This window comes from Sebastes fasciatus, chromosome 8, assembly GCF_043250625.1.
Source record: "Sebastes fasciatus isolate fSebFas1 chromosome 8, fSebFas1.pri, whole genome shotgun sequence".
Taxonomy (NCBI): Eukaryota; Metazoa; Chordata; class Actinopteri; order Perciformes; family Sebastidae; genus Sebastes; species Sebastes fasciatus.
This window is the reverse complement of record NC_133802.1, coordinates 23,735,036-23,749,369: the sequence shown is the minus strand read 5'-3', so window position 1 is coordinate 23,749,369 and position 14,334 is coordinate 23,735,036. Positions and strand designations below refer to the sequence as shown.

General features: G+C 42.0%; 1 protein-coding gene across 10 annotated transcripts in view; it reads left to right on the top strand.

The window, feature by feature from the left end:
* scn8aa (sodium channel, voltage gated, type VIII, alpha subunit a) overlaps positions 1-14,334 on the top strand; it is a 56,049-nt gene that overhangs the window by 37,841 nt on the left and 3,874 nt on the right. For all 10 annotated transcript variants that reach the window (XM_074644480.1, XM_074644479.1, XM_074644484.1 and 7 more), the window contains 6 exons: positions 4,437-4,559; positions 10,709-10,993; positions 11,347-11,400; positions 12,926-13,063; positions 13,163-13,267; positions 14,017-14,287. In XM_074644480.1, the coding sequence (XP_074500581.1) occupies positions 4,437-4,559; positions 10,709-10,993; positions 11,347-11,400; positions 12,926-13,063; positions 13,163-13,267; positions 14,017-14,287 (976 nt within the window). The remainder of the gene's footprint in view (positions 1-4,436; positions 4,560-10,708; positions 10,994-11,346; positions 11,401-12,925; positions 13,064-13,162; positions 13,268-14,016; positions 14,288-14,334) is intronic.

Sequence of the window (14,334 nt, the reverse complement as noted above, 5' to 3'; positions counted from 1 at the left end):
TTTACATAATGCTGAATCAAGCAGTAATCTGCGCTCAGTGGCAGAACTGGGATAGATTAAGAATTTCCCTGATTTCTGACTTTCTCCTTGAATTAACCACCTCTCCGCAGTGTCCAACACCTCAGCCAATACCTGTGAATGGACTCCTGTCAATGGCCAGAAGTTGCCATGTTGATTCATTATAAACTCCTGTATCCCAGACTCCATGCAGCAAACATACTGCACATTTATTACACACCATAGACAATGTACACTTCATTTTCTACATTCATGCATTGATATTTTAGAGTTTGTATGGCTTAAAGGGATAGTTTGGGCCCACCTAAAAATATCAATATCCGTTTAAGTGTACGCTATATTTAGAATATTTTCACTGCTTTACCTTGTCGTCAAACAGCCCTTTCTGACGGGGAACTGAGGCTGTGGTATTCATCTCTGCTCTCACCAAAGCAACCAGACTCCATTGAAATTTTACCTCGCAGAATACGGGAGTTACTGGTCTACCGCTGCCTCGTTATGGTAGTTACAGTAGTTTGTGCTATTGTGTGATTTTGGTGAATCCAAACTAACCAACAACTCCCGTGTTCTGTGAGGTAAAATTACTGTTTTTTTCAATAGAGTCTGGTAGCTTTAGCGAGAGCATAGATAACTGCTTCACTTCCCTGTCGGAAGAGTCTTTCTTTTAGGTGGCTAAAATATGTTTTGCTGCCGGCCCCGTCCACAGCAGTACATTGCTTTGCTTCCGTGTGCTAACTCCTGTTTGCTCCTCCAAACTGGGGGCGTGCCGACCCGTCATTTACAGTAGGTAATACGCTACAACCCCACTTCAAAACACCCAAACTATCCCTTTAAAATTACACATAAGTATATTAAGACTTCCTAAAGATCAGCATACAGCTATTTTAAACCATATTTTAAAGGATGACACATAGAGCACACACAGAGCATGTAGCAACTGTAATCATACCACCCTGTACTGATTCTGGTTATTGCCATTGTAGACTCCCTCCCTGTAGGTGTGTTGTCAAGCCCAACACTTGGGACAGTGCAGGGCGCCACGTTTCCCAAGTTGTGACCATGTCACAGAGAGTGACCTCCCTCCTCCCCTCTTTCCCCGTCCTCCTTTCATTCCCTCCTGAAAGTGTAACCTCAGGAATGTGGTGATATTGTGCTGGGATGTAATGATGGTGGGTGACAGGCGGCCGGCGGCCGGCGGTAAGTTTGGTCTTCACTAGCGCTCCCCCTCCAAATCAAAAAAGAGAGACTTGTGCTTGATGAGTCTGGGTTGTGTTGTGGCCTGACTGTGACCTCTAATGTACTGTGTTGTGGGGTGAAACCATTGCCATGGACTCAGAAAGGGGGGGCACCATCATTAGACTGGCCTGTTTTTTCCTCTGAGTGTGGATCTGCCTGACTCTTTGTGTGAGTGTGTTCCTCCTCATTTCCCTTATGTTACTGTATCTTACCCATTTGATTAGTGTCTTCCTGATTTTCATTATAAGAATGTTTTTGCATATTGTTATTTATTGGCTAAAGATGGCAAGAAATGTACTTTTAGAAAGTTTTGTTAAATTAGTTAAGAAATAAACGTTGCAGCATAGCTAGTGTAGACAACAAGATATTTGCTTTTTAATATTTTGCTTACATTGTAGGAGTTATGGTACATGTCCACAGCTTCCGTCTTTTCCACATTTACCATTCATTGTCTATGTAAGCAGCCGTGCAATGCATTCTGGTAGCGTGGCAGCACGATTCGAGCGACGGGGCGTCACGTAGGCCGCTCCTCATTTGCATAAATTTGAGGTCTAGGCTACTTTTTGCATATCAGGGCGCGACTCGTTGCTTCTGGAAACTCTGCAAGGCTTATTTCTTGCATGAAATGTTTTCAGAAACACATCTTGGTGAATTATTTTCATAATACAAGAGAAGAAAGTTTCCAAACGAGCCGCCCTGTTGTTTCCGGTTTGAAAGCTGGGAGCAGCACTCCGAGAGGGAAATCGTTCTTCTAATCAGGTGCCGAGTGTCTAGTGGCAGCCCATCAAGCGTCCAATGCTGGGAAGTGAGGCGATCCCTCACGATAAAAAACACTCCTGTGGACATGCACCATAAGAATTCATATTGTGGGAGGAATAATCCGTATGTAGCTTATATCGGCTGTTTAAAGTGACAGAATAGCTAGGGTAGGTAATTGTTGTTTAATAGTGACACTGAGGTGTGTGAATGTGAGGATGATAGGTGTCATACTCCATTCATCTTTCTTTTTCACTCAGATTTTATCATCATTGTTTTGTTGTGTTTTTCCCTTTCGTTTTTAGTTTGGTTTATTTCTGTTTGGTTTGTGCTGTCGTCATCATGGGATCACAGCCCCAGATGTCATTGGCCTTGCGTTGCAGAGCTCTGTGAGAAGGACGTTGAGGCGCTGAGGTCACTACCACACAGCTGGCCCAGCGGGGGGCGGGCCAGAGGCCAGGCACCCCAAAGGGGGGCTCTCCAAGGGGTCAGGCTGAAGGTGACAATTACCCCAAACACTGTAGTGTAGATCAAGGCAAAATCTTTATTTTACTGTCTCCTCACCAGAACAGCTGCAAACTTATTCAAGCGGCAGGGTTATTGATTTAAATGGGGGCTTTGTACCCTAATCTCAACAGGATCTAAATAACGGCCCCGTCCAGATGTTTGAACATGGTCCAACATTCACATGTAAGAAGTTTGAATCCATGCTGCCACCTTTTCTGCTGTTCTTTCCATAGTTTTTATGCATTCCACCCTTAGATGGTTGAAAAGTTGATCTCCGAGTTGATAATAATCAGTCAAAATGAAGATTTTGCCTGTTACAAACCTCCCTCCGTGACTTTGGTAAGCTTTGGATGTTGTGTACTTCTTGCGGTGAGTTTGACGGGTTGGTGTCGGTGGCTGGTTGGAGGTGCTCACATGTGTTCACTGTTGATATTTTTTCCTTATTTGTAAGGAACTGGTACTCCCCCTGTTTCAGTCCCTCCAGCATCCAGACAGGGATGCAGCTAGGGAAAAATTAAAGAGACTTCCTCAGGATGCAGTTCCTGTGATCATGCACTAATTCTTGAACAAACAAATGTCTCTCTATTTGACCTAATTCTAATACAGCTGCCCATCTAGAATAATCTGCAGCCAAAGAATCCTTCATTACAAAGCTTCCCTGTGCAGCAGACAGCCTGTAATGGCCATCTTAGCACACTTGAGGTGACTTCATCAAGGCTAAGTCATTCCTGCACTTCTCACCACCCCTTAAAGAACATTAGTGCAGCTTATTGACCGCAATCCCCGTCGTCCATTTCCTCCTTTGTTAACAACAGTAAATGTGTTGAGTTTAGACCAGCTGTATGGCCCAGAGCCAAAACATAACTCCTAAAATTACATTGATTTATTATGGCGATAATAGTTCTGTACATTTACAGTGTTGCTGTTGTGAATGACATCATATTTTAAGGATTTAAGAGTTGTTTTTAACTAATCATAACACACAATGAAGCATTCTTTGGCTGCAGCGATGTCTCTGTGGCTGCTGCGGGATGTGAGCGGGGCTGCACCAGTTTCTTTGAGGTCGTTTGCTGTTATTGTTAACCGTTGTTAACCGTGTGTAACTCGACTGCGGTATTTTTTGTCCTTTCAGTGCCATCCAGTGCTAATAACTATATCCAGTCTGCCCTTAACTTCCATCCCTGTCTCTTGTGCGTGGTTCATGTGACTGTGGCTCTCCTATTTGACTCTGAAATGCTGTGTGACAACTTGATTTGATGTCTGAGAAAGCAAAAAATGGCAAAATGACACACTTGTACATGTTTACTTGTATTCTTTCTCTTAGGTTCCATTAGTTTGTCTGTCTTAGATTATATGGGATTTTATGCCTCAGCCCGAGAGCGACATGGAGAGACAATGTTAGAGGGGCAAGGGTAAGGCTCTCAAGTCTGTTGGGTTTATATCAGCTTCTACAGGATAACCTCTCTCCTTCCCTCCCTCCCCCAAACTCCTCTTCCTCTGCTCTCCCAGCCCCTTCGCTTGTATCTTTACTAAAACATGTAGCACTCTTTTCTGCCTAATTTACCCTCTATTTGAGTCTTATGTCTCTATCTCTTCTCTTTTCTCTCTCAACCACCAATTTCTTTGCAGGTACAAAGGACTTTTCGCATCTCGTCAACTGCCCCCAAATAACAGACAAACAATCCCTCTGGCGCACTGCTACTAAAAATACTACGCACATAAAACCTATACTAAACATTGACCTTCTCTCTCAGTGTATATACATGTATAAATGCAATATTATACATGCATATACATGCATAGATTTATGTGTGTATGTCAAGCAACTCTCCGCCTATGCCAGGGCCGTCTCTCTTCCCTAGTGAATATTCTCACTTCTAACAGTTTGGAACCTCTTTTGCTTCTCTGTTTTTGTGTAGGTGTCTATAGTCAGCCTTGTAGCTAATGCGCTGGGCTACTCCGATCTAGGGCCCATTAAATCACTCAGGACACTAAGGGCTTTGAGACCCCTCAGAGCCTTGTCACGTTTTGAAGGGATGAGGGTAAGATCCAAAGCTAAGCAGCTGATCCTTCCGCATGCCCATTCAACAGTTTAAAGCATGCTAGAACTGATCTAAAAAAAACAAACTAAGAGGATTAAAAAAAAAAACTCCAAAATATTGGGGGATTGTTTTTAAAACCGGGAAATGAAAGCCAAGAAGTCACCTTTCACCATGCGCAATCCTGTACCATGCCTTTGTTAGAGCGAAAGAACAAGTCATGATGCAGCTGGGAGACTTAGTAACAGTAAAGTTGTATTGCCAGCAGAACAACATTTCAATTGAATTTCTTAAACAAACAAAAAAAATCACACAAATTGATTTGTTTCATTTTAAAAAAGAAAATACCCTTTTTTCACAAAGCTGCCTCATCACATTATTGACAAACTAGAAATTACTTCATCTTACTTTGTTTCTTCTTGATTGGCCAAAGTGAATGTGAAATTGGTCAAAGTTAACCAGACTTACATGCCATTTCATGGAGCATTCAAATCAACAATTAGCTCTTCATTTGGCCTGATTCTCAACCACTGCTTTTAATTGAGAAGCCCCCCCCCTCCCCATCCACATGCCCTCCCTCCCTCCTCCCATAACCCCGCCACCCTCCCTCCCGTCCCCAGCTAACACCATCCCTTAATGCATCGAGAACAACCAGCAGGAACCAGGGAGCTGCAGGACGCCAAAACCTCTGCCCAACCAGTCACACCAAAACTCTGCATGCAGGGCGGCTGCCAAGCAACCAATCAGAGGATAAAAATGTGATACGGTAGCACGTCCCAGATTTCAAAATCAAGGAGGACAAAATACTAGCATTTCACTTGTTTGTATTGCTGCTTCATGCTAAAAGCGGACAAATACAACCACGATGGCCGCATCATTTGAGGAACTCAATCGGCGTATATCTATTGTGATGTGAGCCAATTAAAGCAGCAGTGGGTAGAAATGGAGCAAAATGACAATGATTTTAAAAAGTTATTTTTATAAAACGGTCGCTATATCCAGTAGTGCACGAGACAGGTAATCTGAAAAAAATCATGTGCCTCTGTGGCCTTCGGTGTCCTCCGGTGCTCCTATTGGCATCTGCAGGATTTCACAACAGGAGGAAAACAACCAATCAGAGCTGATCTGGAGCCTGCCGTCTCTGAGCAGCTGTCAATCACTCGTGAACTCCGACCAAACTAGGCAGCGCTGATCAAATACTAAACAATATTCTGTTACTGCAATGCCTATTTCTCACCTCAAAAGTTTTCAGAATCATCTTGTAGTGTACTGCTTAGCTGTAAAATGGGAAAGTTTGTGACCTGACAGCCATGTTGAGATCAGTTGAGAAAATACCAAGCACCGCCCACCAGCTGGACAGCCAATAGGAACGCTCTCTCTTTCTGAAATGACCTGCGATTGGCCAAAGTCTCCCTGTCACAGTGTGCCTCAGAACACTTGAATTACAATATACTGAAAGGTTATTATGGAATATTTGCCCAATGATGCCACAAATATACTGCCCACCCCCACTTTAAACAAGTGAAATGCTAGTATTTTGTCCTCTTTGATTTTGAAATGTGGGATGTGCTACCCTATCGCATTTTATGCTTATTGGACTTTGGGTCTAGCTCTCCACTGTGGATCCCATTGTAGAAGCCTTTACCAAAACATAACCACTCCGAGAATCTGTAATAGAAGTAGTTTACGGAGCAGAAATCACTTGTTTCTCTGGTTGCTTCAGCCGTCCTTTCCTAAAATATCTGATTGGTTATCTCTGTGACCACTGGTAGCAATAGGTTGCACCTGGTTGTTGTCACCTGTAGTCCCCCCCCCTGTCTCTTTCTTTCTCTATCTCTTTTACTACTCACAACTCTTGGACTGGTTGCCTTGAGCTTCTCCTCTTCACCCCAGCCCCACATGTGCAGCACTGTGCAGCACCCACCTTACCATTCCCCTTCCCCTTCCCCTTCCTCCACTTCTTCCTCACCCCCTTATCCCTCCACTTCTCACTCCACCTCGACCCGGTTCGGCTGGGCCGGACCGCTGGAGGGTCACCACACTCTCCTGCTTGTCCAGGATCTTTCTGCATCAGGGACCGAGACAGAAACCACACACTCACAGTGTTGTGGCTTTGGGAGGAAAATATTTGTTAAGCTTCTGCCAGCGTCAGCACTTTGGGTCGAACCATCTGACCGACTGATCTGCCAACAGTGGCGGCAGGTTATTGCTGTAAATTGTTGTAAACATTCATCCATATAAAATAGTTTATAACATTTTTTAGTGCCTTCCTTTGGGAATGCAGGCAGAAGCTTAGCAAATATGCTAGGCTGCCATTTCACACAAGGCATTATTGCTGTTATGTCATGGCACCACGTACTGTAGCGCATACAGCAGGCTTCCTGTTGCCTTCCACTCCCACAGGAAGTGAAATTGGGAGGCAACAACGGGCCCAGTTAAACTCTGACTTTTGAGTTCTGGGTCTGGGTGGGTGGTGGCCCATAGGTTGACTAGCACTACAGCGTTCGGACAACACTCTCAACCCTAGACAGACAATGTATCGCCCCTCTTTAATACGCCCCAAAAATGACAGCAGGAGAATAATGCGTGTGCAATTATCTAGCGGGTGGATTATAAATTTACTGTGAAGTCTCATTCATACTAAGATATCCAGCGACTAAAATATGATGCCGTTGCACATGAGCAGACATCAACGCTTTTAGGCCCTGGATAGGCTTTATGGATGCTGTCATGAATGATTTTATAGGTTTAATTGTTAATTCTGGGATGTGAAATAGACCTGTTAACTATGATGTCATTTTTGGGGTTTGAAATCATGGCACATTTGCTTTAATAGAGTGGAATAATACCAGTAGCCCCTATGAGCGACCCTGTTCACTGGGTGTATGTGGTAAGAGAGGTGAGGGTGGCCCAGTCACGCAAAGGGAAACAAACAGAGGAATCTGATCCTGCTGTATCGATCTTCTACTAGAATGTCAATGTTCATCAATTGAATTTTAGGTCAAAGCACTAAATAAATAAATGAATAGGGAAGAACATGAATGGAGAGATGACACCGTATGAAAGAGATTCTGGAGAGTTAGAATGATGAGAACTTTTATATCCCCGCTGGTTGAGTATTACGGCATCGCCGAGGCCAACGCAACTCAACAGCGCCGAGCGAGCAGCGCGGCTTCAGTTGGACACTGCACTGCACATTGCACTGCTTAACATGCAATGATTATGGGCTGTTCTGACTACGCACTTTGCTCTCTCTTTCTCTTAATGCTGCTTTGTAATCTCGGTCTTTTTTCAGCAATGCATTGTACAGGAATGACAACATCTCTAGCCACTCATCTTTCAGTAAATCCCCTTTCTCCTGACGAACCTGCTGACGTTTAAGATTGTGAAATGACAATGATTTTGGTAGTTTTGATCATCATGGGGCATTTGGATGAAACCTCTGAACCCCAATCACTTAAAAACATATATTACATTACACAAGCGTTCAGCCATGTTCTGCTGTAGCTGTTTGTCAGACACCCATACAAACCATATAAATATCAGAATGGCTCGTCAGACGCACAAGCAAGCAAAGCTTCAACCATTATCTCTTTAGCCACCATCTCTCTATCCACACATTTCTCTATTTATTCATTTATTGATTTGAGCGGTTCTTGAGATTGCACAATGCCATGTAACACGCATGTACTATAACTGCCGATGCACATTATGCATTTTTGAAAGCCATTTTCCCTCTTTCTGAGAATGCTTTCCACACAGCATGGCCTAATTCTTTCTTTTAAACACTGAATCTTTTGAAAGCGGTTCAATTGTATCTCAGATCGAGCAAAGAGTCATTCTCTCAGCGAGTGCAACACTGAGAGGGAAAGAGTGGGTTTTAGGCCTGTAATTGTATTTGAAAATCATCATCCTAAAGCCATAATTTTTTAAGATTCAACGTTGGTGAAGGTTGTGTACGCGCTGAGAGAATCCCGCTCTAGAGCTCCTCCCTGTCTGTTTGTAACAAGGAGGGAATATGGCTCCATAAAACGAGTCTGCCAAAGACATGCATGCTCAGCTGTCTGCCTGAGAGCTGCTGGTTGGCCTGCCTAACACTGGTAGTGAGCGGTTCACTATGTGCTGAGCTTATTACTGGCTATATGATTAATCTTCGGGGAATCAGATTGGATTGCTAGAAAGGTCTAGACTTTGGGGTGGTGGTGGGGAATTATTATACTTAAATTGATTTTTCTTTTACTGCTATAGGGTTATATTGTTTAACTTAGTTATGGGAAAGGGTCGGTATAGAGTAAGAATATTGACTGTCTAAGGTCGGGGTGGTAACAGTGGACACTTCATAGTGGTATGGCAAACACTGACAATAACAATTAAGTTTTATCAAGTAAATATGTAAAAACATACCCACATCTAGTTTGTTCGGATATTATAAACTGTATTTCTAACAACACTGTGAAATGCTCCCATTGTTATTTGATGTCATTATTTTTGGGATTTATATTTATTTAATAAATATACATAAAGGTGAAACAATAACAGGAGTATTTAACAGTTCTGTGAGTCTTTGGAGAGATAAAGCTTTAAACAACCACTGGGTTGCAGTGTGTGTGAGTTTAATGTATGTACAATATGTGTGTGTCTTATGAAAAACAATATTAAGATCAAATATGTTGTAAAGTGAACAATTGCTACAATAATTTACAGTACATGAACTCACTCTGTCTGTTTTTTTTCTAATATTATTTATATATTATATTATATTATATTATATTATATATATTCATGTCATGTACAATATAATACGACGTACTGCTCTACCACACATGTCAAACTCGAGGCCTGTGGGCCAAATCCGGCCCCTCGCAAATTTTGATCCGACTCCCATATCAATTTAGATTCTCAATAACTTTTGGCCCGCCTAGTTGCCTGCCCTGTACACCAAACACACAGGTGTGCCTCCGCAGTCTGCAATTTCACAAAGACAGAATAGAAAAAAAAAGGAAAGTTTACGCTGAAGGCTTCATACGAGTTTTGCTTGACTGCAAACTAATTTTATTTTTCATTTTTAGGGTTTTATGTGCAGCTGATAGCATGCCAGAAGGCTAGGCTCTATGGGACATGTACATGATCAAAACATTTTTTTATTTAATGTCCCACTCTCCAACTCTCATTGAGTTGTCATATTCAGGCTTGTGAAACAGGCTATATGAGACTTGTAGAAATATGGGCAAGAACAACATTAAAAATTCATTATTTTTCTTTTACATCAGGACGTATTTTGTTTTATTAAATGCCCCACACAACCATTGAGTTGTCATATTCACTCCTGTAAAAACAGGTTGTTGTGAGTTGGCTGTATGGTAGCCTACTTGTAAAAATCTAATAAAAACGCTTTTTTTTTGTCTAAATGCTAAGCAACTTTTTTGTTGACTTTTTAGGGCTTTATGTAGACTAAATTGTATGTGAGTAGCTATATGGGACATGCAGCAATGTAATCAAAGACATTTTTTTTTTTTTTTTTTTATTAAGTAAAAGCATGTCAATAATCTATACATGATGAATCTATTGATGTGATTCTCATTTCCCAGTGTGGCCTTTAGTGAAATTGAGTTTGACACACCTGTTCTGACCTGTATAAAACATAAAATAGTAGTCTGTGTTGTGGCTGTAATCATGCAATCACAAAATGTCCCCAAATTATTCAGTTTTACGTAAATTTTTTTTTACATTTTACAACATAAACATGGGATTCTCATAGATGTTTTAAATATATTTGTTTTGGTACAAGTGATTGTGTGTATGTATGTGTGTGCTTGAGTATCCCTTCTAGTCGCATGCTTCGACAGATCAAAGAGCATCTCACAGTCACATCAGTGCTGCTCTAATTAGAAAGATACAGCTCTCCACACTTCAGTGTATATATAGATATATATCTATCTATATATATCACAGTGGTGTGCAGTGCTTATTTTCGACTACATTAAATCATAATAGGCTGTTCTTAACGTCACCTGTAACAAAGGGTTGAGCAGCTTTTTTAAGAACTCAGTGTAACGCCATAACAGTATGTAGTGTCCCGTAGGAGGGGTTGAAAAAGCTGCATTTGTTTCCTGGTTCTCATGTCGTATCCTGTCTTCCCCGCTCTGGTCTAGGTGGTAGTCAACGCCTTGGTGGGTGCCATCCCTTCCATTATGAATGTGTTGCTGGTTTGCCTCATCTTTTGGCTGATTTTCAGTATCATGGGGGTCAACTTGTTTGCGGGCAAGTACTACTACTGTTTCAATCAGACGTCAGAGGAATACTTTCCCGTCGATGTGGTCAACAACAAGACCCAGTGTGAGGCCCTCATGCAACAAAACTTTACTGAGGTCAGGTGGAAGAACGTCAAGATCAACTTTGACAACGTGGGCGCCGGCTACCTGGCCCTGCTGCAAGTGGTGAGAGTGTCACTCCTCTCCTCTCTTTCTGACTCCATTTATTATTTCATGCTAACGTGGTGTCTTTTCTCATTTTCCTATGTACTTTTCTGTTTTTTTCTTCTTCCTGTGCTTCACCTGAGGGTCTGTTGTTGCTCTGTTTGCTTTCACAGTACTCTGATAGTGTCTGTTGTTGTTCTTATTCAATGTGTATAGCCGGTGTTTCTCCATGCCCTTTCCTTCATCTAGTCGTTTCTTTCCATGCACAAGCTGTACTACAGGACATGCGTCAGTTTCGGTTTGAGTTTCTTTGATTTCAATTTACAATGTTTTGGTTTCTACAAATGTATTAAGTCATGTCTCTCTTTTGAAAGGCCACATTCAAAGGTTGGATGGATATTATGTACGCGGCTGTGGATTCCAGAGAGGTATATTCATTGCTTCTTCAGTAAATATTGTAATGCTCATTTCTCTCACTGTATGCCAGACTGTTAACACGCAGTTTGACATTTTGGGAAATAACACTGATTCACTTTTTTGCTAAGAGTTAGATGAGAAGAGTATGAAGCTACCGCCAGACTAGACTAGTCTGGATAATACTCTACTACTAATAAGACTGTATAAAATATGGACGTAGTCTCCGTGACGTCACCCATAGGCTTCTGATGAAGCTCAAAGTGTGTTTCTCCAGTCGTCGCCATCTTGGCAGTGAAGACACAGTTTAATGGTGCCTTCAAATGGGGTCGTGTTTACCGTGTTCACGAGATGATTCCATATGAACGCCCCCCCCCTCTTTTGGTATTCACAACCTCGTAAGTGGAAAGTTTCTGAAAGCTCAGAGGTCACGAGTTGTGACGTGTTTGTTGACGTCAGAAATGGCGGAGGCCATGGAAGTTCATTTTTCGGTGCATAATAAGTGAATATATTGTAATTTTAGTCGTATATTGTTTTTCTTTGTAACTTCATAATAGGTCTGAGGAAAATGTTGATATTCCCAACGGCCTCATCTTTTTCCTCTGTCATTATGCCTTTGCATTTCCTGCATTATGTTACCCGCTTGCTAGCTTGCTAAATTGTTAGCCTCTGTGGCTTCTAGATGCCGACAGTAACGTTAATATTGACGTTGCTTAGCAGCGGTGTTCTCACGACTTAACCACTTGAACGCCAAGCATATCGTGTGCACGACTTCCCATGTTGTAAACACAAGCTCACGAGTTTCATTTGACGGCACCATAACTCCTGGCTAATCCAAAAATGGGCAAAGAGGTTGATTGTCGGTGGAGCTGAGGCGGGCCCAGGGTGACGCAGTAGAGCAGAAAGCTAGCAGCTAGCGACCCGAGACACCCACCTGTCGCTCAAAGCGGCCACGCCCTCATTATGCCTGATATGATTTAAACGCCATACAGTTGTCATGAACAGGGAAATTAGCTATAGAGACCAAAACCGCGTCTTGTATCAGCCTCTAAACTTGTTTATTTCTGCTGTTAAGTTGGGCATTTTAACATGGAGGTCTATGGAGATTGACTCGCTTTTGGAGCCAGCCTCAAGTGGCCATTTGACGAACTGCAGTTTTTGGCACTTCCGCGTTGGCTTAATTTCTCAGCACCAGAGGTTGCCGCTTGGTTTGGACTACATTTAGATAATAGTTTATTTCTTAACCAGGATGAGGACAAAACAAACTTAATTTATTAGTGAACTTTAGAGGTGTTACTACAAGGATTTTCTTAGCTTTGGACAGAGCCAGGCCAACTGTTTCCCCCTGTTTCCAGTCTTTGTGCTATGCTAAGTTAGCTGGCGGTAGCTTCTTATGTACCATACAGATATGAGATTGATATCGGTCTTTTCATTTAACTCAAAAAAGTAAATAATCCTATTTCCCAAAATGTCAAATTGTCTCTTAAAATGTTGTCACTAAAACACAACACTGACTTCAACATTGTGTCTCCCTCCAAGGTGGAAGACCAGCCTGACTATGAAGTCAACATCTACATGTACATCTACTTTGTCGTTTTCATCATATTTGGCTCCTTCTTCACCCTCAACCTCTTCATTGGTGTGATCATTGACAACTTCAACCAGCAGAAGAAAAAGATAAGACCCGTTCTGTCTCCTTAACCCCTATTTTGCTTTAGCGGTTTATGTTTTAGTATCAGAATGTGATTGTAACCAAATCGTTGTTTGTCCCTTTACTTTGGAGGTCAGGATATATTCATGACAGAGGAACAGAAAAAGTATTACAACGCCATGAAAAAACTGGGGTCCAAAAAGCCACAAAAACCTATTCCTCGACCACAGGTATGTTTTTTTCTCTGGGTTAATCCATTTGTGTTCAGATAAGGGCTGTCAATCGATTAAAATATTTAATCGTGATTAATCGCATGGCTGTCCATAGTTGATCGTGATTAATCGCAAATTAAGCGCAATATTGTCCAGAAATCCTCACAGGTACTGCATTTAGCGTAAAAAATATGCTCAAATCATAACATGGCAAACTGCAGCCCAACAGCAAACAACAGCTGTCAGTGTGTCAGTGTGCTGACTTGACTATAAATTGCCCCAAACTGCATGTGATTATCATAAAGTGGGCATGTCTGTAAAGGGGAGACTCGTTGGTACCCAGAGAACCAATTTTCATTCACATATCTTGAGGTCAGAGGTCAAGGGACCCCTTTGAAAATGGCCATGCCAGTTTTTCCTCTCCAAAATTTTACGTAAATTTGCAGCATTATTTAACCTCCTTCGCGACAAGCTAGTATGACATACTGTAGTTGGTACCAATGATTCCTTAGGTTTTCTAGATTCATATGAGGCTGGCATCTTCACTCAATATCTTCACTATAGCTTTACAACTGAGCCCGCGACAAAGTAAAAAACACAAGTTGCATTAATGCGTTGAAGAAATCAGTCGCGTTAAAACGAATTTGCGTTAATGCTTTATCATCGTGTTAACTTTGACAGCCCTAGTTAGGATCTTTCAACATATGATGCTTTTTGGTTGAAATAAATCTCAACTTCATCCCTCTTTGTGTCCTCTCTCCTCATAGAACATGGTCCAGGGCATGGTGTTTGACTTTGTGCAGCAGCAAGTCTTTGACATCTCCATCATGATTCTCATCTGCCTCAACATGGTCACCATGATGGTGGAAACAGACGATCAGTCAGAAGAAACGGAGGGCATCCTCTACTGGGTCAACTTCATCTTTATCGTAGTCTTCACCACGGAGTTCTTGCTAAAGCTTTTTGCCCTTCGCCACTATTACTTCACCAATGGCTGGAACGTATTTGACGTGGTGGTGGTCATCCTGTCTATTGTCGGTGAGTGAGGGAGGATGAAGATGCAAAGCAATGAGGAAGTAACTTTG